The sequence below is a fragment of the Stegodyphus dumicola genome, chromosome 2, assembly GCF_044657685.1.
Source record: "Stegodyphus dumicola isolate Sdum_Otavi_A_Nest chromosome 2, ASM4465768v1".
NCBI classification, from domain to species: domain Eukaryota; kingdom Metazoa; phylum Arthropoda; class Arachnida; order Araneae; family Eresidae; genus Stegodyphus; species Stegodyphus dumicola.
This window is the reverse complement of record NC_140769.1, coordinates 707,674-734,986: the sequence shown is the minus strand read 5'-3', so window position 1 is coordinate 734,986 and position 27,313 is coordinate 707,674. Positions and strand designations below refer to the sequence as shown.

Sequence of the window (27,313 nt, the reverse complement as noted above, 5' to 3'; positions counted from 1 at the left end):
TGAAAAAATGCTATGCAACAAAACCAAAGAATATTGCGTAGACCACACGTAAACTACATACCTACCTTACCTCTCAGCAAAAAGACTCGTCCTGCATACGTCACACGCATGCGGAGTGACGCGAAGAACGAAACCTTGTATTAGCTCGCGGTCTAAAGTAAGTGTTGTCAGGATGTTTTCAAAACAAGAACAACGATGTTGGATAAAAATTGAATGTGCCAGAGGTCATACAGCACACAGGTGTCATCAAGGGTTTCAAGAGGCTTGCGGGGAAACTGCATTGCCTTACAGAACCGTAGCAAGATGGGTGAAAGCATTTAATGAAGAACGCCAAAATGTTCAATTCATCGCAATTCATGCCAAATCATCGCAATTCATGCCAAATCATCGCAATTCAACGTTTTGCAATTCAATAACAATATCTGAATGGTAATATTAACTCTGATCACATTAAGTGGTGATTATGATTAAAGAATACTAGTCCATGAGGGCTATCTATTAAGAGAAGGGGTGCCTCTGTGGAAAACTTCCTAAAGAAAATGTGCTCATATTCATGTCACACAAGGATTAAAATCATTACTTAGTTTAGCTAGCATGTTTACTAAGATTTGAATACAGGTAAAACTATCAGTATGCAGTGGTCATATCCATCTGAACAATGACAGAATTAATTACTAGATAGGAATGGATTATTCAACTATAAAATAATCACAGCTGAGATCTCTGCCACAAATCTAAAATGAAACTTAATTTAGGTGTGAGTATTATTACATTTTAGTACATTCGGGCCATGCTTAGATGAAATCGGAAGTACAGAATGGAATCTGAGATATGCAGATGTTTATATATGTTATCAAAATAAATACTTGAATACTTTACACACAATAAATTGAATAGATTTAAACCATGCATTTACAAGCAAAATTTATTAATGAATAATTACCTTAATGAGAATGGTATTTACAATGGGAATCCATGTTTTAACAAAATGATTGCATAATAAGATATCCACATAATAAGACATCTTCATGTTGTCTTCTTCTTGGCAATTTTTTTCTCGAGTGCATTTATTTCTTTCTCAATTTCGGCACAAGCTCTTTCAATTTCGTAGTTTTTACTGACAAGACCTACCCAACTAAAAGAAAAAATTAAGATGCATTTTAAAAAACAAGGTCATTAATTAATGCTTTAGAAAACTCTCTGAAAATGAACAGAAGGTGTACATTTAAATAGTTTCATTCTGTAACATGAATACAAACTGAAATTTAAGGGGTTCTTTTTAATTGTAAACAGTTTGTTAGAAGTATAGTTTATAAATAAGAAACAGAAACACTACTTGGCAGATAATGTTGAAGAGATCATCGCAAGCCAAAAAGCATGGCAGGTACGTAATGGAAAAAAATAGGGTGCTTGGCATTTAAAATTTTAATTAATAAAAATTTATTTAACTATTTGTCTACATCTGGGGAGTCGACCATTTGTCGAACTGCTTCCGTGGTGCGATTCATTTCTTTCAAATTCATTTGTATGCAAATAGAGATGGACTGTCGCCATTAGCACGATAAACATTGTAATCTGGACACCTAGCAAAGGAGTTAATTGTGTGACTCGTTTTTTCTTTTCTTACTTCTTCAGGACAGTGGTACAACACTCACTATTATATAACTCTCTTTCAATATGTATTTGGAATACTAACGAATCTCGGATCTATTTTCATGTATTAATAAAATGTGTTTGTGATCTTTTAATTTCCGGCTACAACCTTTTTTTGGAGGGGGGGGATCAATTTAATTTACTACGATCTAGTTGATGCTGTGCTGGATACAAGGAACAGGAATCATTTTGCTCTCTACTTTTATTAATTTTGTTGTGAAATAGTGAAGCTACAAAAATGTTTTACAACAGTATTTTACCGCAATGGATTTGAAAATTTGGGATTTAATAAATGACCAAGGTGTAGGATTTAGCAAAGAACAATTATGTTCCTTCAAGTTCAGTCTTATCCATAAAGAGGCTGTGTTCAAATAAGCATCTGATGAAAGTCGAATATTTGCCAAAGGCTAAATTGTTTTGCTATCTTTGGTCATCCAAAATGAAACATGTTTTGAGAACTCGCATATTCCATTCCTCACTAGTCCATGATTTATTTATTTACGGTGCAAACAACTGACTTTTGTGAACGACAGCTTCACTTGCATTCCAACATGATGCTAGACTTGAACAATAAGTTCTCTTTGTTGCATTTCTTTGATATTTCATCCTAAATCTAAGATTGGTGCTACTGACAAAATCGTCAAAGTTTGTTCACAAAAAAAGAAATATAACGTAGGTTATGTATTATCTCCGCAGTGGATTTTTGGAGGTTTGTGTTGGGAAACGGGAGAATTTTTCCTCATCACTATTCTAGATCACTGTGCTAAGATGGAACGAGATAATCATCCAGTTGCAGGTTGTCATGCCCAAGCTATCGAACATTTTTGGGGCAGCGCTAAATAGCAGAGCAAATACCAAAGACTCACTACTCATCAACATTTTTATTCCTAGTTAGTAAAATTCATGTGGCGCTGCCTACATCAGAAGTATCAGAATCTACTATTTTTGATATGCTGATTCTTCTGAATGCCACTGCCATATTAGTGGATATTTGTAAACTTGTCGCCCATTTAGTGTCCTCATTCATATCAGCTTCTTTTTTAAGTAATTAAGAATGAAAAAATTCTGTGTAATAATAGTGTTAACTATTCTAAGAACTAAAAACTGTTATAATTATTCTCATAATTGCTACAAACTATTCTCATAACTAAAAATTGTTCACAATTAAAAAAAAAAAAATTTGTAGCAGGTGCATAAAGAAAAAGTAACAAAATTTGATATAATGAGCTTAAGTATTCTGCAATTGCTACACTATCTCATCTCATTTAATGAAGTGATTAAGATTTTAGAATCAAATGAAGACAAAGTTGCAGAAATTTCTGAATGTAATTAAGTATAAGAATTTTAACATTACTTTATTTAACATAACATAATTGTTATTATATGGAATATAAAAATTTTTGAAATTTTGAAAAAGAGCATTTTTGCTATTCTGACTTGAACTTAGACGAGTTAAAATTATGACTTAGTCTTGATACATATTTTATTACAACTTGCTACAACAAAAAACTGCTTAAAAAATTCACATGCTTTTAGTTTTAGAAAAATTTCAAAATAAAATTAGATTACCTTACTTTATGAATTACAATCAAATCTTTACTTTGTGTTTAAACTACTTTGCAAAGGAACTACAATATCACTTTAGCTCATAGGCAATAGCTTGAAGAATTTACTTTTTAATATACCCAAGAAAATTCGTTTGCTAGAAGGGGTTAAGAACTTCAAGATTTGACTGAAGCAACCAACAGACAGAAAAATGAAGCCATTTAAAATTGCATAAAAATTTACTTTTTCTCCTAAAATTTACACTATTTTTCCTTTTCCCTCACAATTATAGAATTAAATGTAAATAATGCAATGAAAAAAATTAACCAGTACACCCCACACCAGAAATAGAAATAATAAAACAAATAAGATACAGACAGTTTAAATTTTATTGTAACTTCATAATAAATGCTAAATATGTCTTGCTTAGTTAAGAAGTAAATAAAGTTATACCCAAGTTAGGAAGTAAATAAAGTTATATCCAAGTTAAGAAGCAAATAAAATGCTACCTAGATTCCAAATTCCGTAGCTTTTCACCAGCCGTATTTTGAGAGTTTTTCCTCTGCCAGTTAACTTCTAAAATTTTCTTTCTAAAGCATAACAAACAATTATGGTGCATAACTAATACATCTTCAAGACATATTAAATAATACCAGCAGTTCAACACTAAACTGAATTTTTTAAAGCAGACAAAATTTTTATTAACTATATTCAAATATGTAACAAACCTTAAGTCTTGCAACTGCTTTTGAGCCTGATTTACCATTTGCATCAACACAGTATTGCATGACTTCCATGCTTCACATCCATAGATGCACATAAGTTCCAAATTGCAAATTCTGTAAATCGAGAGGTGATGTTGTTTTAATGTAACATATACCATAATTACAACGAAAATAGAAGTTAAATACATAAGTACAGTGTTTCTAATCTACCAATTTATGCTAAAGTAGCTCGCTAGACGTATCTCGAAGTCCGAGATCCGAAATCGTCGTGACTTTGGCAATTTCGGATTTTAGATCATGGGTTTAACCCTCTCGCTGCATATTTTTTTAAAAATCAAAATAGGTTAAAAAATTGCATAACTCTGAAAAGCGAGCGTAAAATGCTAGAAAAAATTATTGTGCATTTCGCAGAAATGTGGACAACTAACACCATCCTGTTAGCCCACATCTAAATAAATAATTAAACATCACAGAAAAGCTGAAATGAAACCATGAAGAGGGGGAAAGCAGGTTGCACAGTTAAATAGACGGCAAAAATGCATCCCCACAGAAATCGTGGGTTGCACAAATTTTGCTATTTCTACATTGCCTGCGGAAATTGCAGGATGTGCAGTAAGAGGGTTAAGCATAATAAAATGATGCATAGAGATGGCAACATTGGTGCTTCGCTGATTGCTTAGGCAGGACAGAAGAATGCGAACCCTCCCCCCCAAAAAAAACTGAATCCAGAGCCGATGTGGCTGCACCATGCAGAAAACGTTATACAGTACAAAGTCCGTAATCTGGACTCGTCGGGAGTTTGCCGATTCTGGATTAAGAGTTTTACCGGATTATAGATCATCAATTTAAATCTGGTAAGATGGCATGCAGAAATTATACAATTAAAAATATGAAACTGTAATTTATAAAATAAAGAGCATTTATGATATAAAGGGTATCAAAATTTACAAGAAAGAAAAGCTTAATATTTATTTGTTTACTTTATTAAACATTTCTTTCAATGTAAGTTGCTTCATTTTTTGTGCTAATACTTTCTCTATAATTCTATAAACAGACATAATTTCTTTTTCAGTTACAAAGTTCCACTGTTCAAGTCCTGTAATTCTTGTGTCGAGAATACCGACTAACTTGTCAATCGAAATTTTTTTTTGTTTTCAATAGTCACTTTCTTCACTATCGGAAGCGGTATTTTCTGGATCTAGAACCATATTAGAGATTTTCTCATCCGTAAATTGATTGCTGATTGGGGCATTGTCGTCGCAATGAAAAACTCTGTTATATCATCTTCATTCATTACCGCTTCTTCACATTTCTTTACAAAATACAATAACTAGAAAATTTCACCTTTAGTTTGCAATGTCCTTGAAAACCTTCAAATTCGTGGCTATCGTCTGTTCTACATTAAACATGAATTATAGAGAACTTATATGCATGCATAAAGCATAAAAAAAAGGGGTTTGTGGCTTTGAGGTCCGGATTATAGATCATTCTGGATAATGGATGTCTGGATTACGCACTTTGTACTGTTATTTATAAGAGCACCAAGAATCAAAAATTAGGAATGGTTATCAGGTTCAATGTTTCTTCTAACCTTCTTCGGAAACATACAATGACCTGACTAGAACAGAGAGCTTACTAAAGCTATGTTCACTAATTGTAGTAAGTAGACAGGATACAGACGAAGGGTATACAAAACCCTTTATTTTTTTCTTTATATACAATGACTTCCGTACTTCGGAATACAATGACCCTCCACTCGGGGTCTAACTTAAAAGATATCAAAATAAAACTAAACTCTAATTTAACTTTAGAATAAGATTGGCCTTATAATAACAGAAAGCGTATGTAGCACAGAGACTGTGAACACTACAATACGTTTAATTTATCAAGAGGATTAAAACCTCTGGCCTGGAAGGCAAAGTAGCAACTGCATAACTTCTAAGGTAAGCGGCCTGCTTCGAACTCACGGCTTCCTCTCTTCTGCTTGGCAAAAAGGCCACACTTAAATACTTGGCGTTCGCCAGACACTTTGCATAAACTCCTTCACGCTTATAATTCTGGCCGGAAGTAGAAAATAAGAAGTGATAGTAAAGATTTAAAATAAAATAAACGTTAGTAAAACTTAAGATCCTTACATACTTCCCACCAGAGTTAATTAGTTTGAAACTGAGGTCTAAAACGACCTTGTTGAAAACTTTTAGCTCTAGAAACTAACGCGAGGCCAAACTTTTACAATCATAACTTAGCTAGAAACTAGAAAATTTTAAAAGAAAGAAATTTGTTACAATAGCAGCTCCCGGAATATACAACAATCTTTTTTCTTTTTCATCTGTACTGCATCAAAACAGGAGCTTTATTCAATTCTGGTTCCTTCCAGAGATCTGGAAGGAAAACTAGTTTAATGAAATGTTACAGAATGACATTGCAAATAACATATAGAATATACTTTTCTTAACATTCTTATTTCATTCATGACTATTTTAATTATCTCTCCCCGTGCTCTCTGACATGTGTTGTAAAAACACCAAACACGAATGTGTTTCTGTCTATGTGTTCAACACTTCCTCCTACAATCAAAACACTAACGTGTTAAAATTCAACATACGAGACCTCTTAACACACCCTAATTTCAACTCTAGACCCTGAGGTACTATTCTGAAAGTGGCTAACTCTAAAGTGTAGCGTCAGAGAGCCTAACTACATCATTCAACCTTTAACACATATTCACCATGATTTAATCTTTACAGTCACACGAATAACAAATTTTTAACATTACTTTCACTTTTACCATATCACGGTATTTCTTAACATTCAAAATAACAGTTCACATGTATACAAGAACATATCAAGATGCCGTTAATTTTACACATTTGAAAACATACATTAGTAGTACATTGTTAACTTCTATTCTTTTCAAAGCAAGTGCCAATTCTTTCTACATTGAAATAATACTACATTTCAAAAAGTCTTTCAGACTAAAACTTCTTTCTTGTTAGAATGTTTTAAATAAAATTTATACAATAACTTTTTACAATATTTAAGTCTTTATACAACGCTATTATACATCAACTTTAGTTTTACGCGCGAGTAATTGAAAAACATAATAAGAAAATCGGTCACAACTCATTTCTCGCCCTTTTGGCGATAAAGGTAGACCTCGCATGAGGTAAAACTTCTTGAAATCTGCCACTTGCAGTAAGAATGAAAGATTAACTTAAGTTTGTAAAGTAACATAAAATTTTACTTATCTTTGTAATATTCAGACATCCTTTTCTGGGCCCAGTCTTTAAAGGTGCTGCAGACCGTAGCTTGGTTGATCCTCCTTCTTGTACGGGCTCGCCCTTCAGTGCTTTCCTCTGGAAGCTTCCGTTTTTCACCACTACGGCCACCCTTGAACATCTTCCTTCTGTCCTCTGCTTGTGGTCTTGGCCGTTTGAAGGCAGCTGGTCTTGGTGGAACCGGGAAACTTCTGTCGTGATCCTGCTTGGACCTCGTTGTTGGCCGTTCAAATTTTTCTTGTACTTTTTCCTCCGCCGTTGATGGCCCTTCCGCAGTTCGGTGACTTTTGCTGCGGAGAGTTCTGTCGGATGAGTCAATCTTCCGTTTCACAGCCGGGTTATAGTTGCCGTCCTTTCTCCCGGTCTTTTCCACATACGTCGTCCTTCTCCCTTCTTCATTCTGGGGGTGTTCGTGAACTCTGGTTTTTGGACGGTGGAACGGCTTCTTTTTCTTTGTACCTTCAATTTTTCCGCGGGGCAATTTTCTTTTCACTTGCTTCTGTCTCTCATTGGCTTGCCCTTGTACTTGTCGTTTTCCCACCTCTGGAACTTGTACCTGCGGTGTCTGCCGTACCGGATCCTGCAAAAGATCTGAAAAGATTTGCATTTTATTACGGTCATAGAATGGTTTTATCTGGTCAATGTTTGCGGAACAGGTTTCACCATTTCTTGCCTTTAACACTACAACAGCGTGAGTTATTTTTTCTATAACATATGGTCCTTCAAAGCGTGGAAAAAATTTGGCAGTTTTATCTTCTGGTGCTGAAGAAAGTGAATGCTTAATTTTTAGTACTTCATCCCCTACTTTATAAGTTACTCCCCGTCGTTTCAAGTCATAATACAATTTTTGTTTTCTTTGTGCTACTTCCGTATTCTTTTTTGCTTCTTTTATTAGTTTTTCTATATCACCCATTTTAAATTCTGGGGCTCTTTGTTGCACATAAAATAGTTTATCTAACGGTGTTATAACCTTTCTGCCTAGAAATAACTCAGCAGGAGTTTTGCCCGTTGTATCATGTTTTGCGGTCCTAAGGGCGAAAGCAAATTCATTGACATAGTTATCCCAGCTTTTATGAAAATTTTTAACATAACTACGGATAATTTTCACTATATTTCTGTTGACCCGTTCCGCTATATTTGATTGCGGCCGATACGGGACCATTTTTAAATGATGTATGCCCAGTTTTTGGCACATGTCTTCAAATATATTACTTACAAATTTTGGACCATTATCCGATATAACTTTTAGGGGCGCCCCGTATTTTAAAATATATTTATTTAAAATAGAATCGGTAACTAATTTCGCGGAGGCTCGTTTTAAGGGAACAATTTCGGTCCATTTACTAAAATGATCAACTATAACAAGGAGATAGCGACTTTTGTTTAACTGACTTTTTGGGAAAGGGCCCAATAAATCGATGCCGATTATTTCATTTGGAAATTCGGATTTAATACTATTTAGAAACCCGGCCGGGCGGAAATTAATATAATTAACGGCTTGACATGTTGGGCAGGACTGGACATACGCCCTTGTTAACTTTTGCAGTTCAGGAAAGTAGACTGCCTCGCGTACGCGTTGAGTAGTTTTTCGAATACCAGCATGAGAAGCTAAAGGGCTGTCATGGAGCTCTTGCAGGATATTTAATCTAAGACTAGCTGGGATAACAGGTCGAAATTCGTTGTTGGAATTCGTAGTTTTTGTATAAAATAATAGACCATCTATTAGTTCGTAATGGGCCGCCCTATTTCTTATCGCCACAATATCTTGGTGGCTAAAATTTTCAGGATCCTTCAAATACTCATAAATACTTCCAAACTCAGGATCCTTACCCAGTTCGGTTATTACAGTTTCTCGGGAATTTATTGTACACGCTGTCAGCATTGCAACTTTTACGGTATTACCCTGTTCGTCTAATTTAATTCGTGACAGGGCATCTGCTACGATATTTTCCTTTCCGGGGGTATGCTTGATTACCAGATTATATTCTTGCAGCTTGAGTGCCCATCTTATTAACCTTGGGGATAAATTTTTTCCAGAGTACAATCTAGTTACCGCCGCATGATCAGAATATACTGTTATCGGCGCCTTTCCAAAATAGACTCGGAACTTTTGCACTGCTAACAGAACTGCAAGTGCCTCTCTCTCGGTCGTGGAATAGTTTCTTTGTGTTTGATTTAAAGTTCGGCTAAAAAAATGCTACTGGCTGCTGATTTTGCGAAAGTACCGCTCCTACCGCATAATCCGAAGCATCCGCTGAAATTTCTAAATTTTCATCCTTTTCAGGAAATTTCAACACAGGGGCTTGCGTTAATGCTTGTTTTAATTTTTCAAAAGCACTATTGGCTTCGGCCGTCCACGAGAATCTTGCCTTTTTCCTTTTTAATTTTAACAATGGCTCAGCGATAGCCGCAAAATCTTTTATAAAGGACCTATAATATGAACAAAGTCCTAGAAAAGAAGAGAGCTTCTTTGCCGTGTTTGGAGTCGGATACTTTTGTACAGCGATTATTTTTGATTCATCTGTCTCGATCCCTTTTTGCGATATTTTGTAACCTAAATATTTTAATTCAGGGGCTGCAAATTTGCATTTTTCGACATTAACTTTTAGACCAGCCTCATTTAATAAAGAAAACACCTGTCTTAAATCCTGTACATGTTGGTCTAGATTATCACTAGTAATAATGATATCGTCTAAATAGATAAATGTGGACTTTCCGAGAACAGGTCTTAACACAATGTCCATGCATCGCTGAAATGTTGCTGGGGCGCCTGAAAGGCCAAACGGCATTCGCAAAAATGCATAAGTGCCAGACTTGGTTATAAAAGCAGTCTTAGGCACGTCCTCAGGCCGGATCCCTATTTGAAAATAACCATTCGTTAAGTCTAAAGTTGTCATAAATTTGGTTGATTTTATGTTCCTTAAAATTTCTTCTATAATCGGTAACGGATATACCGGATATTTCGTTATGGAATTTAATTTACGGTAATCAATAGCGAATCTCCACCTTTTTGGATGCTCCAAAGGATAATCATTATTTTTCTTACATAAAACCACCGGACTAGCATAACTACTTGAGATAGGCGTTACGATCTTTTTACGTAGCATATCGGTAATATGCCATTCTATAATTTTTTCCTTATTCTTATCATACCGGTATGGTTTTTGACGAACCGGCAATGCATCTCCGGTGTCAATACTATGGTTAGTAACCTGGGTAAATCCTGGAATATCACTAAATAAGGAAGCAAATTCACTTACCACTTGTCGGATTCTATCTTGCTCGTCATTAGGCAGGTGGTCGAGATTTAACCTTGGCGGTTCAACCTTTTCTACACGCACTGGTTTCATCGTCAGCTTAAGAGACGCTTCATTAAAATCCAGTGTAGCTTGTGCGTCTGAAAGAAAGTCTATTCCTAGTATTAAGTGTGCTTGCAAATTCTTTACTATAAAAAACATCACCTTTACTTGTTCGTCCTTGATACGGATGTACAAAGGTACTTTACCTACGCACTTACATTGTTCTCCTTGCGCCGCTAATACTGTTGTATTATCCGCATTATATATGCGGTATTTGCGAAAATACTTTCTAAAAAAGACTTCTGCCACACAGGAACACTGCGCGCCGGTATCCAGGAGTGCGGTGGCCGGGATATTATTTACCAAGACTTCAATCTTCGGAAGAGTTAAATTTTTCACCATTACTGTATTTAACTTGTAGGAAGAGGGGTTTTCGTGGCCTTCGGATTTCCGCACCCTCTCGTCAGCAGAAATCCGTTTTAGTTTAAATTATTTTTCCTTTCGGTGCTTTCCTTCTTTCTCCACTGGCCTTGAGACTTTTTTCCTGGGTTGCTATTGAACTGTCGACGTTCGCCGGCTGTTTTTGAATGCTCGGGTTTCCTTACCCACTGATTCGCTTTTTCTCCGTAGCCATGTGCTTGAGTTTGCTGTAGTCTTGGCGTACCAAATTGGTTTCGCTGTTGATATTGGCGTCTTCTTTCGACGTCCGCCGTTCTTCTACTTTCAAACTGGATTGCTAGCTCAAATAATTTTTCCAGTGTAGTCGGATTTCTCAATTCAATAAAGTCTTGCACTTGGGGTAGTAACCTCGGCAAAATCACTTGAATTATTTCAGGATCCGGACGGTTTCCATACAAGAGCTTGAAAACGTGAATTTTTCTTAAAATAAAACTCGAGAGGTTTTCCATTCTTTGTTGATATATACTGAAAAGTTCTGTTTCTAATTTCGCACGATCCCTTACAACAGGGAAGGCTTTTAGTAGGGCAGTCTTGAAATTTTCGTAAGTATAGGTGGGACTTCCTGCTTGACCCAAGAGACTTCTGCCGATACATTTGAACCAGTTAAGCGCTTGGCCCCTCAAAGCGCTGGTAGCTAAGGTAACTTTTTGAAACTCGTGCACGGGGTAGAGCATGAAGTGGTCATCCAATTTTTCCAAAAAACTGGTTACCTGTGAGTTTCCATTAAACGTTGCTTCTGGTTTCATCGAAGCGCGCATGGTCTGGACAATATACCCAAATCCTTCCAGGGCGGCAGCTGGCATTTCTGGATTCTGAGCTGTTTCTGCAGGCAGCACAGGTTCTTCTTGAAACTCGGCCATGGTTATTCTTCGTCGGGCGCCACTATCAGGTTCAATGTTTCTTCTAACCTTCTTCGGAAACATACAATGACCTGACTAGAACAGAGAGCTTACTAAAGCTATGTTCACTAATTGTAGTAAGTAGACAGGATACAGACGAAGGGTATACAAAACCCTTTATTTTTTTCTTTATATACAATGACTTCCGTACTTCGGAATACAATGACCCTCCACTCGGGGTCTAACTTAAAAGATATCAAAATAAAACTAAACTCTAATTTAACTTTAGAATAAGATTGGCCTTATAATAACAGAAAGCGTATGTAGCACAGAGACTGTGAACACTACAATACGTTTAATTTATCAAGAGGATTAAAACCTCTGGCCTGGAAGGCAAAGTAGCAACTGCGTAACTTCTAAGGTAAGCGGCCTGCTTCGAACTCACGGCTTCCTCTCTTCTGCTTGGCAAAAAGGCCACACTTAAATACTTGGCGTTCGCCAGACACTTTGCATAAACTCCTTCACACTTATAATTCTGGCCGGAAGTAGAAAATAAGAAGTGATAGTAAAGATTTAAAATAAAATAAACGTTAGTAAAACTTAAGATCCTTACATGGTAAAATTTTTAGAATTTAGGAGAGGCGCTAAGCATGAGAATTTACAGGCAGTAAAAATTTAAGAATTTAGGGAGGTGCCAGGCAGCAGAATTTAGGACCATAGCATCTGCACTGGGCAATAAAATGTCCAACACCTGCCTTGCCTCTCACCTCTCCAACCACTGAAGGGGCAAAAGTGTGATCCTGGCTAATATCAGTAAATGTGATTGTTACTGGCTATGATGCGACTTTCCTAGCCAGCAGGAATTTGAAAAGTGATATGCAAGAATCTTAGTTGGGAGAAAAACGGCTTTATGGTATAACTTCTTCCTTTTTTTTAATATTAGATTCTCAGATTTTGTAAGATGATTCTTTTATTATTATTTTATTTATATGTTTCCTTGGCTGGCTTAATCTTTTGGTTGACTCCTGGTATTCAGAAAGATATAATATTCAAACCTCGGGTTTGAGAAATTAGATCATTCCAGATATTAAACACCTGGATTTTAGACTCTGCACTGTATAAAAAAAAATAATTTGAAAATGGTATTCTTAGTAATTAGGAAACTTTATCTTTTATATTAATAACATATATTACTCGGTTTAGAATAAAATACCTTTAACTAGTGATTATTTTTGCTTATTTGTAACTTAATTTTAAAAAGTATTTCTTTACTAATGCAGTCCATAAAATTTACTGCAACTATGTTGCTACATGACAGATTTCGTAGAAACTATTACAGAAGAATTACAGAATGCAAAATGCAAAAGAGATCAACTATAGTGCTTCAGATATAAGCACTTGCTTACATTTTAGGAATGGACATTTCCTAATACAAAAACAGCAAACAATATTCAGTTTCTGAAAGTCAATATATGTAAATTAACTGAAGTAACCAGTGTTACATAGGTTTTACTCAGACTTCATTTGAGGAGGAAGGTAGTTTTTTTGAAATCTCAGGTAGTTAGTGATTTTCATCTTATTTTGGTTCAAGATGGATGGTGCAAAATTTTGCCAAACTCGAATAAAACTGTTGAACAGTGTAGAATGTATTTGGTGCCATGGAACAATTTTAGTAAGAATTAATATTTGTTTATTACTAGTTATGTCTTTTTTTTTTTAATCCGATTCAGTTTTGCTAATTTTTTCATCGTTATAGAAATATTCACTAAAAATTAAGCACAATAAAAACCTGCTTTTTGCACTGTTCTAAAGAGTAAACGAGCATGATGCCATCTCACAATTTTAATAAAAACCGATAGTGGGAATGCAACAATGGTGATGCCAACCTAAGATGAATGACATCATTTTCAAAACCGAAAACTGTGTAGAAATATTAATATTTATTGTTACTATATAGAAATATTAATATTAGTGACAAAATAATAAAAATTCATTGATTCTTTTTCTGCCAATTTTTTAATTCTTAATTTTAACTCAACCTCTTTCTTTCAACTGAAAACTGTACAAGATATATTTTGTAGTACACATATCTGGGAGGGTAAAAAAAAAAGGTCTTTAACGTATACTCAGATGCATGGAAATAATTTATTCAGCATACCTGAGTTAACTTGCTTGAGTGCATTAAGAGGTTAACACGTTGAGTGCTCAACATGAGATAACTCGTATTAGCACTCTTCTTCAGGATGCCCAACACGAGTTATCTCATAGTTTCTTGACATGCCACTTTTGAGCAGCTAAGAGTTACTGACTCGCTTAGTGCTTGTTTTAGCTGTACCTAGGTGACAAGTCGAAGCATGTCTGCACGAATCAACTCATAGTGGGCTTCTGCGAAGAGTTTTGTCTAACAAAAGCCGACTACAAGATAATTCGTAGAATCCCCTTTTTCAACACACACACACACACAAAAAAAAAAAAAAAAGAAAAAAAAGAAAAAGAAAAAGAAAAAAAGAAAAAATCCTGTAAACTTTTTAATGATTGTTATGAATCATAATTAGTATTTTTAATAATATAATATGATTAAATCGATTTGGCTTCTCGGATCGGAATCCGAAAAGTGCCCTGGCAGTCAACATGCTAATTGACAACCATTAGCATTCTGATCCTAGAAAGGAGCTAATTTTTTTTTTTTTTTCAAATAGTTTGTCAGATAATCAAGTAACTTTTCGAAAGAGTTTGCCGAACAGTTGTTTAACCTTGAAAATCTTCAAAATTACATTTGATGGCTTTTTAATCAACAACCATTAGCATTTTAATCCTAGAAAGGAGCTAAATTTTTTTCAAATAGTTTGCCAGATAATCAAATAATTTTCAAAATAGTCTGCCAAACAGTTGTTTAATTTGAAAATCTTCAAAATTGTATTTCATGTCTTTTCCTCTACAGTCATTACCACACTTGACAATTTTTGTGATGTGGAACCAAAACCTTTCTTAGGTGGAGTTTTTAATGGAAAAATACCATATATTGTAAATACCATAAATTGTAAAATTTTTTATCACTCACTCAACATTGATTTACTTTAATATGTATAATTAAAATTGAAAAATTTGTTTAATTTAAAATGGTAAATAATTATATATCAATTCAAATTTTATGTTTTCTGACTCACAAACTTGACTCTTGCAAAATTTGATTTGTGTATTCAGTCCCAAATTTCATGGTACACAGCCATCAAGTGTATGAAATTAAATTATAAACACATACCTTACAATATACCATTAATGTTATGCAATTAGGGGAAGGTGTTATAAATTTAACATAAATTATCCCTTTATTCATTCTGCTAGCATAGGCTCTCTCCGAAAGTTACATGCTCAGTTAATACATACAAGGGAGCACAAACTCAATTCTACACTGGCCATGGTCCCTTCCCACATTATCTTAAGAGATTCGGCAAACGAGCATCAGCATTGTATGAATGTGGTGTGGTAGGTGATGCAGATCACTTTCTCTTCAACTGCTCAAAAACTGATAAACTGCATTTAAAAATGCCAAGCAGTGAATACTGGCCGCAATGAGCAGAGAATACTTGCGGCAACAAGCAAACGAAAACTTAAATAGAGGAGGTGATTTGGCTATGCTCAGCAAGATACTAAGAAATTCTCCCCCTCCCTTGAGAATTGTATCTTCACAGCATAATTTTAATAGCAATTCAAAATACTACAACAATTGAAAATCGACACTAGAAATAGTAACAGGACAGTAAGAATAGTAACAGGACTGTAAGAGCAAAACTATTGTAATGTAAGCATATTACTATCCAGTTTGTATGTACTTGATAAAAATAATATTGTAAAGCAGTTTAAAATTACATTGAAAATTCAGTTAATGTGTAAATGAATTGCAAGTTTACTTTGATTATCTCAGTAAAAGTATTGTAAATGTGAATTTGGATAATGTTTAAATGTGCACATAACTGTCATGATTTTATGTAACTATTACATGTAACTTGTACAAGACAATGTAATTCACATATCTATGCTTATACACAGGCCTTGTATGCCCATGTAATATTTATATTTTTACACGGAAGAAATATTCCCTTCTGCCAAGATGACTGTTAACACTGGAAGACTTTTACAACAAAGTCAGGTCAGTGGTTATCTCAGGCGGCACTCAGCATATATAAATAACACAGAATAATGTCAATACAATAACAATACTGTCAATATAAGAATTTTAGAGAAACCTACTGTACGAAAATACCATATTTCCTCACATACTCTCCCCTTCCAGCTTTGTTAGGGTAGGTTCTGAAAATTTAAAAACTATTCCTGTTATTTTCCCTTTCCTCAAAAAAAGAGAACGAACTGTCCTAAATTTTAAAATGAATTCATCCATGTAATGATTGTTCTTGTCTTTCTTACAAAGACTACTACTGCAAACTACCTGCAAATGTTGCATTGAAACTTTCCTTTCTAACTGTTGAATTTTATGCCAAGTTAATACAAAAACTGACCCACCACGAAACAAATGTGCGCCGACATTCAATCCATGATTTCATCGAATTGGTTGCATATTTATTTCCTCTGTTTAATTATGGATGATTGGAGGCCTAAAGAATAGCAGAGGCAACAATAATGGGTGAGACTAAAGCTACAGGAAGTAGAAATGAATCTGTTTTATTAGACAGCTAGTATATTGTTAGTATTACTATATATTCATATTGCAATTTCTTTTAAAGAAATACTTTTATTATAGTAAAATGTAGTTTATCCATCATTACTTTTGATCTGTTATGTTCTTACCATAACTGTATTCTTCAGAAATGAAATGATTCACATAATCTTCCCCTCTCCATTTCTGGATGATAAAATTATTAAAAAGAGGGGACAATACATGAAGAGATATGTTAAGTTTACAGATCTTAATTTTTGTCTTCAAAAAAGAAATTATAAAAAGGCTCATTTTATTTCAAAAGCATTAAATTACCGAGTGGCTTGATGCTCCAACTGTGCCATCGAATTTTCGACGCATTCCGTCCATGCCGCCAGATCTGTCATTTTACCGCCTGGTGGTTGAGGCAATTCATACCTTTAAAAGTAATTAAAAGTTTCAGTCTCAAACAGAATAATAATCAAATTATCTTTGCATTAACAAGAGAAACAGCTTTTCTAGACTTTTATATAGTAACATTGAAGGAAATCTGGCTAGATCAGAGGGGGATTCCACCTTCTGGGGGAGAATTTCATAGTTGGGGTGAATCTCTTATTTAGCTGTTAAATATTTAGTTTTAGTTCATAAATATTAAAAACAACAGTACTCTGGCAAGAAGGTGAGGAATGATCTATCAATAGTGAAAAAGACTGAGAACCACTGGGTCTCGAAAAGATTGAGAACAACCAACACAACACTTGACATGTAATTTTGTAGTTACAAATGAAACATAAATCTAAAATTCCAGGTTAAATATTAGAAAAAAATAAATCACTAATAGGATGGCTTTTTGCACTTTAGCACTGAGGATTTTTTTGTTAGATTAAATTTGAATACATGCTTTTTCACAGAGAAATATATATTCACTGATTTAGCTCAGCGCAGATCAGCATAATCATTCACAAAACAGTTTCAATCAAATGCATCTTCAACAAGGCTGATCCAGAGTTTTAAGACTTCATCTTGCTATAATTTGACAGGTATTATTACTCACAATTATGTACAATTTTTAGTACTTTTCCAGATTTGATGCTTACATACCTTGGTGCAATTTGCTGATTTTTTACAGATGAAAAGGTAAAAGCTATTTATCAGGTGCAAATTGGTGGCTTTTACTGCATTTTTTATTCCTATTGTTATTTATTGTCATCAAATACTATCAACACATGAAAATAAAACATATTTTAACAATTTAAAATACAAATTTTAACATTTAAATAAGGATATTGTGAGACATTAAAAAATAAAACACTTACATCCATCTCCAAATTTTTCTGTAATTTGTTTTTTTCTTCTTCCCAAGTGCACAATGATCTGATTTCAATTTAAAAAAAAATTCCAGAATTGCACATCTTAAGTTGGTGGCTGGTCTCACAAATATATATTTATAACTATGTTCAAGGCAAAAGTATCCTGATGTAATGATGTTATTTGTTTATAAAACCATTGGCAACTTGGAATACAATAAAAAGAATGCATACAAAAACGGCAACATTGCTTGACTTAAAGATCTTTTATGAGTACAATTGCTTGAAGAATGGTTACAAACATGGTTCCTAGAGTTTGGAACGTTCTGAAAATTTGGTGACTTTTATCTAGGTGGATGCAATAACACGTAAGTACCGCATAGTTTTCAAGAGCAGTTAGCATTCTCACAAGAAAGATATTTAATAAAGTATTTAAATTATATTCTCTTAAATTACCTTTTCATACTTAATACTTCCATAGGTAATCGTGCTTGTAGTCTTTCAAATTCTGTTCTTATGACATCAGTCTAGAAAGAAAGATAAAATAAAAATAGCTGTTAGATAAATGCAACAGTTATTGTTATATACATACAAGTAAACATTCAGTCAAATTTGGAACACTGAACATTTTGTAATAATCGGAGGTAACATGAAATGTCTTGCTATTTTAAATGCTGCATTAAAAAGTTATATGTTGCAAATAGGACATCTGTAAATAACGAGGTCTGAATTTAGTACTTTTCTACTAAATATATACATTTATAGTATGCATAAATCTTTAAGAAGAATAGGTACTATTATTTGATAGATAGAAATTTCACATTATATTCTCTCTTACGGTTCTGTAAGATTTTCCTTTTTCCTCTTTTTTGGAAGGGAAGGTAGACGATAGTTTTCAAAACCTTTGTAGGAAATCAAAAACTATTTCCTACCTATTGCAAAACAAAATAAATTTACTAGCAAGCCTAGTAATGATGTGATTTAAAAACACTGTTGAAATTAATACAGTTTCAAATAATATAATTAACAAAAACTTTCTGTAAAAAAAAGTACATTATTAATTACATACATAGTGTGATTGAACATAATAGTTCAATCACACTTTCTTCCTTTGAATTCTGGTGATAAATAAATACAAAAGTAAACCAACTATTGTTTTATTATATAAACTTTTCAACGATATAATAAAAATGCTACTTACTTCAAATGCATGCAAATTTAAAGCCGGCAGATGTTCGAGATAATTCTTTGTTGGACGATACCTACGTGTTTCTTCTTCGACCATATTAAACACCTAGGAGAAAAACAAAAAATGCTTCTTATTATGATATTGATATATTTTGTTTTCAGCCAATTTTCTGAATGATTACAGTTATAATTAAAAAATAATACTATCATTACTTTGTTACTAATTACAGATCATACATGTGAAACAAAAACATCCGCTTTAAAAATTTCAAAATAATGTATATTATGAATTCTATAACTGTGATTAGTACCATGATATTCAATACAAAAAGAACAGGAACAAAAAAAAAATATCTGCAGAATTTTTTCGCCCTAGAAAAACGAAATCATTTGAAAACACATATGTCAAACTAAGAGTACTTTTTTACTTAATTTTACAGTGCTACTTTGGCAGATGGTTGCACGGATTTTTGTGATTTTTCTTTTGGCAAGTAATACGACTTATGGTAAACCCATTGCTGGATAAGTTATTTATGGTAACCAATACTTTGTTGTCATTTTATTTTAAAAATAATGCATTTTATTATGCTTAAATTCCCTGTTTCAAATATTATTTATGGCTTTTAAATATTAAAAATCAATTTAATTTTGCATTTTTACTTGAAATAAAAATTTTATTGTTTATGATATTTTATGAAATTTTATGTTGTGGATGATATAATCAGTGACATCACCTCACTTTAAAAGTAATTAGTTTTAATATCTATAAATTTAATCTAATGTTTTAAACATTATTTACGGCTGTTAAATATTAAAATACAATTTAATTTTGCATTATTTTTTGAAAAATGGTTTTCTTATGTATGTTTATTTAAATAATTTTAATTCTAGGTGTGATGTAATCAGCTCTCTGATTGGTTATAGAATATTTGTGCATTAACGAGCTGGGTAAAAGTATAGTTTAGGGTACCCCTTGGTCAAACTTGGCGGTACATAGATACCAATTTTGTGCAATTCTTTGACTCGTTATTTTGGCTTGCGAAGCGGCGATTTTTGGGACAAAAATCGCCGCTACACAAAGCTAAAAGAACAAGACAAACAATTGCACAAACTCGGTATCCATGTACACATCGACTTATTTTCACTTAAAAAAAATCCTCGAATTGCACAAAAATGGCATTGCGCATTCTTTTAACTTTATGCATGTACACGTCGACCTATTTTCACTTTAAAAAAATACCAGAATTGCACAAACTTGCATTGCGCACTCCCTTTACTTTGTCCATGTACACATCGATATATTTTCACTTATGAAGTCAAAGAAGCACCAAATTCTACCATATAGGCAAACAAAAAATACATAATCTCAATAAAATACATTTTAAACCAAACAATAAAATAACATAAAAAAGGAAAAACATGTTATACATTTAATTCACTTCCCATGATTTTCGAATTCTCTTCGTACACCCAGATCCACATAAAAATCAAAATATCAATCATACTCAAATGGCGTTTTACAAACCAGGTACTATTTCTGATCGAACGCTTCACATAGTGACCATCTGAAGCTTTTTTCCTACAAGCCCATTCAAATCCATCTAAACAGTTTTTACGTTCGACTAGACGCATATCCTTCCTACATACAGGACACTTATAATGGCTACTAAGTAAACCTTCATTTACACACCTAAAGCTCTTTTCCCCTTTCGCTCCAAATCGTACAAAAACTTCAAATTAATCTTACTACACTCGGCCATTCTACCGTCTAAAGAATCAAACCAACACACACCACAAAAACGCTTACAAAACATCCCATGATTCAAAATTTCCCAGATTTACAGATGTTTAATGTAAATGATTACAGATGTTTAGGTTGATCTTTACATTATGGTAACTTGGCGTTTTTTGGCGAAAATTTGGCGACCAACTCTCCTACAGCAACCCTCTATTTTTTTTTCCCGCTGCCATTTTGTCTTCACGAAGTAAAGACATGTTTCTTTTCTTTTTATCTACTGAACACTTCTTCCAACAATCTACTAGCCGAATTACACTTATGCTAGAAATTTTATCTAACGATAATCATGACATCATGACAAATACGATGATCATCACAAATCATGACAAATATTCATTGCAAAATTGGGAAAAAGTGCACAATACCATACTCCTTATGCGTTTTTCAAAATAACACATACACATAAACCATGTACACGCCGACTTATTTTTACTTAAAAAAACATCCCAGAATTGCACAAAAATGGCATTGTGCACACTCTTCACTATATCCATGTACACTGCTTTTTTCTCATTAATTAGAAAAATTTTTACGAAAATACATGACAATTTTCTCAATCTTTAAACCCGGTAAAAAGAACACATATGAAATTACCTGATCGCGAAAAACTATTTACCCTTTCCAAATATGAACATTTCCACATATAAAATAAATAAAATATCCAAAAACTTTTACCTCTAAATCATCTATTACATTATAAACGTCACCAACGAATTCATACCGCAAACTTTACAAATACTTAGTGTCAAATATTTAAATTATTTCCATGCACGTTTACTTCAACTTAAACGTATACCAAATTCCTACAAACATAAAATTCACAAAATAACTATCATTTAATTAAAATATAATTAAATTCAAAAACACTACTTAAAATATAAATGAGCACATACATTAAATTAATACATACATAAATACCCATTCCGAATTCACTTTAGTTACGGCCATGGGATCCAAAAATTCACGAACACTGTTTCACACAACACAGAATAAAGCCACATACAAAATTTCCAGATTTTTTCCCGATTTCCCCCCTTTTCCGATTAAAGAACCGTAATTCGTCCATTAATATCACATGACATATCACATGATCTCTCATTTCCCTCACACAAAATAATGCGTAATCGGAACTGAGTACTGCTCACATTATTATCAAAGTGCGAGGTAGAAACCTTTATCGCCTCCAAAATGTAGCCAAACTACCAGTTACCATATTGTAAAGATAAACCGATGTCTATGTTTTAATGCACCCGATTACGTCACAATAGGGTTTCCATAACATTGAACTACTCAGGCTACCATAAATGTAACAACAACTTGGCGATAAATCAAACAACAACTTCGCCATAATACAAACGGTACCTTCTACTCTACCCACGAGCTGTAATCAGCTCCTTGATTGGTTACTGAAAATTTGTGCATTACCGCGCCATTTTAAAATTTAATTCATATCTTCGAATTCCTTCAAAGATGAATGTTGTTATCGGTAAGTACGAAGAATTATTGGTATCGGAATAAAAAAATTGTCCTTTGTACTTCAGGGAGGGACGGTTAAAGGATCTTCAAAATCTTAGAAACAATACCTATTATTGGAGGGTTTTTTTTTTTTTTTCCCTCAAATTTTGTTATTTTAAATCTTTATGATCCATTAATTTGGCTCTAAATTGCTTTATCTAATTATAATTTTTTTTATTCCTGCCCTTAATATTACATTTTTCAAATTTTTTTCATTGATATCTAAATCATGATTCCGATTTTTTTGTGGTGCTTATCAATAAACGACAGGTTAAATGACTCAAAAAAATGTAAGTACATATTTTTTTTTTTACTTTATAATTGTATACTTAAATTTTTGTTAAAAAAATTAATACAATATTTTCAAAAATTGCTGAGATAATTATTGTCACATATGTTTTAATGTTAATTATATTCTATATAACGTATTTTAAAGTATTTGAATTTAGCAATATTTTAATTCTTTTAAATGTTGGTATAATGTTTTTAATTCGATATTCAATTTAAGTAATATTTTAATGAATTAAACGTTGGCACAATGTTTTTATAGCGGTGTTTTTATTCTATTCTTTGCTATATGAAAGTAATAATAACCTTACTTTAGTATTTTATATTCATAGTAAATGTATTTATTTACACTTGCCTGCCATCTTAAAAAACAACATTTTCAACAAAAAATTAATTCATTACTTTTAAAGATATATATTTTTTTAAAGTTTCAAATACTTTACTATGCGTAAACACAGCGTTTTTCAAGATGGCTGACGATTGTAAAAAACGCGCCAACGAAAATCGCCAAAAATCCGTGCAACTGTCTACCAAAGTAGTACCAATTTTACGCAGATTCTCCTCCAGTGAGGGATGGCCTCCAAGTATTAGATTAAGAGAACAGTATTGATCAAATAATTTTCAGAAATGTTACAAATTGTTTATAAATGAACATTAAAGACACTAACATGTGTTTGTAGACTTCTTCAAGATGGCTGATGATTGTAAAAACCGCGCCAACAATTTTTCTATTAAAATGCTGTGAAAATGCCTATTTATATAATTCTAGTAATTTTTATATTACATTCATTAAATTCCAACTATATTTCCAAATGGCTAATTAAAGGATAATTTTTCTTATTGTTTAATGTTATCAAAACAGCCGTAGTCATATGATGATTAGATTACATCACAATGTGCAAACGCATCTTTTATTCTGTTAAGATTAAATGTGGTATTCTCATTTCTTTCCCATTAATTTGAAATTTTTAACACAATATATAAAAATGCTCTTATAATAAATTTCAATGATGAAATTTATTCAATATTAAAACACAACTCAAAACTATCCCACTTCAGAAAAGACATTCTGGCTGATCTTTGGAATATGGTAACTGGTAGTTTGGCGACATTTTGGAGGCGATAAAGGTTACTACCAGGACTTTGGTAATAATGTGAGCAGTACTCAGTTCCGATTACGCACTATTTTGTGTGAGGGAAATGAGAGATCATGAGATATGTCATGTGATATTAATGGACGAATTACAGTTCTTTAATCGGAAAAGGGGGGAAATTTGGAAAAATATCTGTGGCAGTATATTATTTTGTATTAAGCTTCACTGTGAGTTGTGTGAAGTAGTGTTGAATAATTTTCGGATTGTATGGCGCTGTGTAATATTATTTTAAAGATCCGGAAACAGGTGCACTTACCAATACAATAGAGGCACGTGGAGTGCTATAAAAAGCGCCATTCCGAGGCATTGTAATAAAGAGAATTTTGCTTTTTATTTAGTGGAGGAAAAATTCGCAGAAAAAATCGTTCAATAATTTTATTGTATCGATAATAAAAGTGTATCCACCATGTAAGCAAGTTTCTGAAGAAGATTAGGTAAGTTAGTATTTTTAATTATTTGAGAATATTATTTTTATGCATTGTTCTAAATGTAAGGTGGAAGTAAAGTAATTTGGTATTATTGGAAAATTGTTATTAGCAATGATTTAGTTTAAAGTAATTAGGATTGTAAGCTAATTTTTATTAATTTAATGTATGTGCTCATTTATATTTTAAGTAGTGTTTTTGAATTTAATTATATTTTAATTAAATGACAGTTATTTTGTGAATTTTATGTTTGTAGGAATTTGGTATACGTTTAAGTTGAAGTAAACGTGCATGGAAATAATTTAAATATTTGACACTAAGTATTTGTAAAGTTTGCGGTATGAATTCGTTGGTGACGTTTATAATGTAATAGATGATTTAGAGGTAAAAGTTTTTGGATATTTTATTTATTTTATATGTGGAAATGTTCATATTTGGAAAGGGTAAATACTTTTTCATGATCAGGGAATTTCATATATGTTCTTTTTACCGGGTTTAAAGATTCACAAAATTTTCATGCATTTTCGTGAAATTTTTCTAATTTATGAGAAAAAAGCAGTGTACATGGATATAGTGAAGAGTGTGCGCAATGCCATTTCTGTGCAATTCTGGGATGTTTTTTTAAATAAAAATAAGTCGGCGTGTACATGGTTTATGTGTAGGTGTTATTCTGAAAAACGTGCAAGGAGTTTGCTATTGTGCACTTTTTACCAATTTTGCAGTGAATATTTGTCATGATTAAGCAGTTTTGTTAGATAAAATTTCTTGCATAAGTGTAATTCGGCTAGTAGATTGTTGGAAAAAGTATTGAGTAAATAAAAAGAAAAGAAACATGTCTTTACTTCGTGAAGACAAAATGGTGGCGGAAAAAAAAAAATAAAAAAATAGAGGGTTGCTGTAGCAGAGTTGGTTGCCAAAAAATCGCCAAGTTACCATAATCCAAAGATCAACCGAGATTTCATTTATAAAATTAAGAGACTTCCATACACAGCAATATTGTGCTTCTAAATGCAACTGATTATTTAGAAAAATAATTTGCAGAAATGTAGATGTTTCGGGCAAAGTGCAGAATCGCCCACTTATTTGTTTGGCGCTTTTTCCAAGAATAAGAGGAATTTGATTTTTGTCAAATTTCTTTGACTTTTTAAGTGAAAATAAGTTGATGTGTACATGGATAAAGTCAAGGGAGTGCAAAATGACATTTTTGTGCAATTATAGGATGTTTTTTTTTAAGTTAAAATAGATAATGTGTACATTGTTATCGAGTATGTGCAATTCTTAAAAATGCGCCAAGCAGTGGGTGATTCTGCGCTTGTGTTCTCCGATATTTCTTATTAATTAAATTTTATTTAAACACAAGACTCGCTTACATTTTATTTACCCTCGTATGTTTTGTACATTATATCTAGGTAAAATCTACATTTTTTACATTCCAAAGTCCCAGATAATTATCTATAAATATCGAGGGTACAACTCTGATATACGCCCTAATTTCACCAAATGGGGCGATATGTGCTGGTTTTTTGCATGATTGCGTGTTGTATGGCAACCCTGTTGACGTTGAAAAATCTTTCGCTGGAGCTCGTTGGTTCGCGAAAATAGGGGGGAAAGAGAAAATGGTTGAAGTTGCTGAATTGAAATTCGGCAAAAGGAAAACATCATCGTGGCCATCCTGTTGAGGGACAATGGGTATTTGGAGGTGTGGAAAGAGGATCTGGGAGATTATTTTTAGTGGCTGTGCATGATAGAAGTCGGGATTTGTGATTTTATTTATTTGTGAACCATAATATGAATTTTCTGGATAGTGTGCCTGGCTGTCACATAAATACGATAGTGATTACGTGGCGGTATGGAGTTGGTATTTCTGCTGTTCAAAAAAACATTAATTTATGGTAAGTGCATTTTATTTTATTCTTGTTCTTATTTTGTAGAATTGTTATGTTCATTGTTTTTTTAGTACGAATTTCTGTCGTTATTGTTTTTTTTTAATTGTTTGAAATTTATTTTAGTTATATTAGTTTATTTAGTTGATTACTGCAATTCGTAGATGTTTTTTTAAAGTTGAAATAGAACGCTGTGTACATGGTATTCTTTGAAATTTATTTTGTTGTTATGTTAATTTATTAAAGCGAGGTGTGAGTAGTTCGTAGATTTGTTCGTTGCCTAGATTGTGCCATTCGTAGATGTTTTTTTAAGTTAAAACATATCGCCGTGTACATGGATTCTTGTCAAATATTTTTGGTTAAAAACTTTACGTTTTTGCTATCTAAATTTTTCGCTTTTGTTTCGTGTTTTTAGCTTAAATTGTGTGTTCGGAAGCACTTCCGCAGAGAACCCCGTAAATGTAAACACTGCCAACTTTGGTGATAATAGTTCAAACCTGGTAACCTATCGGATCATCGTATTCGCTTGTTTGAAGGTTGCAACCATTCGTCTTGCGTTTTGTTGAATTATCACTGTCGTTGTTCGTATTTGGAGATTTATATTCTTCTTCTCTTATTTATTATTATTTTTTCTGATAAAATTATTATTAATAAAATTATTACTGATTTTTCTGCAACAATAAATAACAACATACCGCATCTCTAACTCCAGGATCATCATATCCTTGATCAATATAAGGTAATGCATCAACAATTACTTCACCAGCCATTTAGGTTTTGATGTTAAATGAAAGCAAAATATGAGCAGTTTTTTCGATCAAAAATAACTCGTAACTTTTAATTGTACAGACCGATTTCCACGAAACGCAAATACTAAACATAAACACAAAAAACTTCGAACACCGGTCTAGAATTTTCAATCTCTCTTAATTTTGTTGCCAACCTTTTTTCTCTAGTTTTAGAATAAAGTAACCTCTACCAAAAAATCGTAAAATGGATCTAGTTAAAAATTTATTTGAATAATTTTTTCTTTGAATAAATAATAAATAAATTTGTTAAATTCTTACTACCTAAATATTCCTCGGGGGAATTAGGCAATATGTTGAATGGAATCATTGAGAAACAGATAAATTAAATTTAAGGTAAATAAGAGACTGAGATTATATTTCTGGATACACTTAAGCAGAATCTTTGTTATAATTAATTAAGTGGATAAATATTTATTTATTTAATTTAGAGAATACGAAATTATTTTTCTAACACGAAACCTTGACAAGAAAAAAAAAAAAAAAAAAAGTACGCA

General features: G+C 32.9%; 1 protein-coding gene across 1 annotated transcript; it reads right to left on the bottom strand.

Moving 5' to 3' along the window:
* Positions 1–907: 907 nt before the first annotated feature.
* On the bottom strand, positions 908–26,949 carry BCAS2 (BCAS2 pre-mRNA processing factor). Its single transcript, XM_085810381.1, has 7 exons — positions 26,706–26,949; positions 18,961–19,053; positions 18,216–18,286; positions 16,789–16,890; positions 3,927–4,037; positions 3,708–3,788; positions 908–1,135 (listed from the first exon to the last, which is right to left on the bottom strand). Exons 1-7 carry the CDS (start codon positions 26,778–26,780, stop codon positions 1,027–1,029), a joined length of 642 nt encoding a protein of 213 aa, XP_085666507.1. The 5' UTR covers positions 26,781–26,949; the 3' UTR covers positions 908–1,026.
* Positions 26,950–27,313: the final 364 nt, after the last annotated feature.

Excerpts from the sequence above, each read along its gene's own strand:
- BCAS2 (XM_085810381.1), bottom strand. The coding sequence starts at position 26,780 with ATGGCTGGTGAAGTAATTGTTGATGCATTACCTTATATTGATCAAGGA. Across the intron at positions 19,054-26,705 it reads ATCCTGGAGTTAGAGATGCG|GTGTTTAATATGGTCGAAGA; the intron begins GTATGTTGTTAT and ends TTTTTCTCCTAG. Across the intron at positions 3,789-3,926 it reads AAGCAGTTGCAAGACTTAAG|AAAGAAAATTTTAGAAGTTA; the intron begins GTTTGTTACATA and ends GTTATGCTTTAG.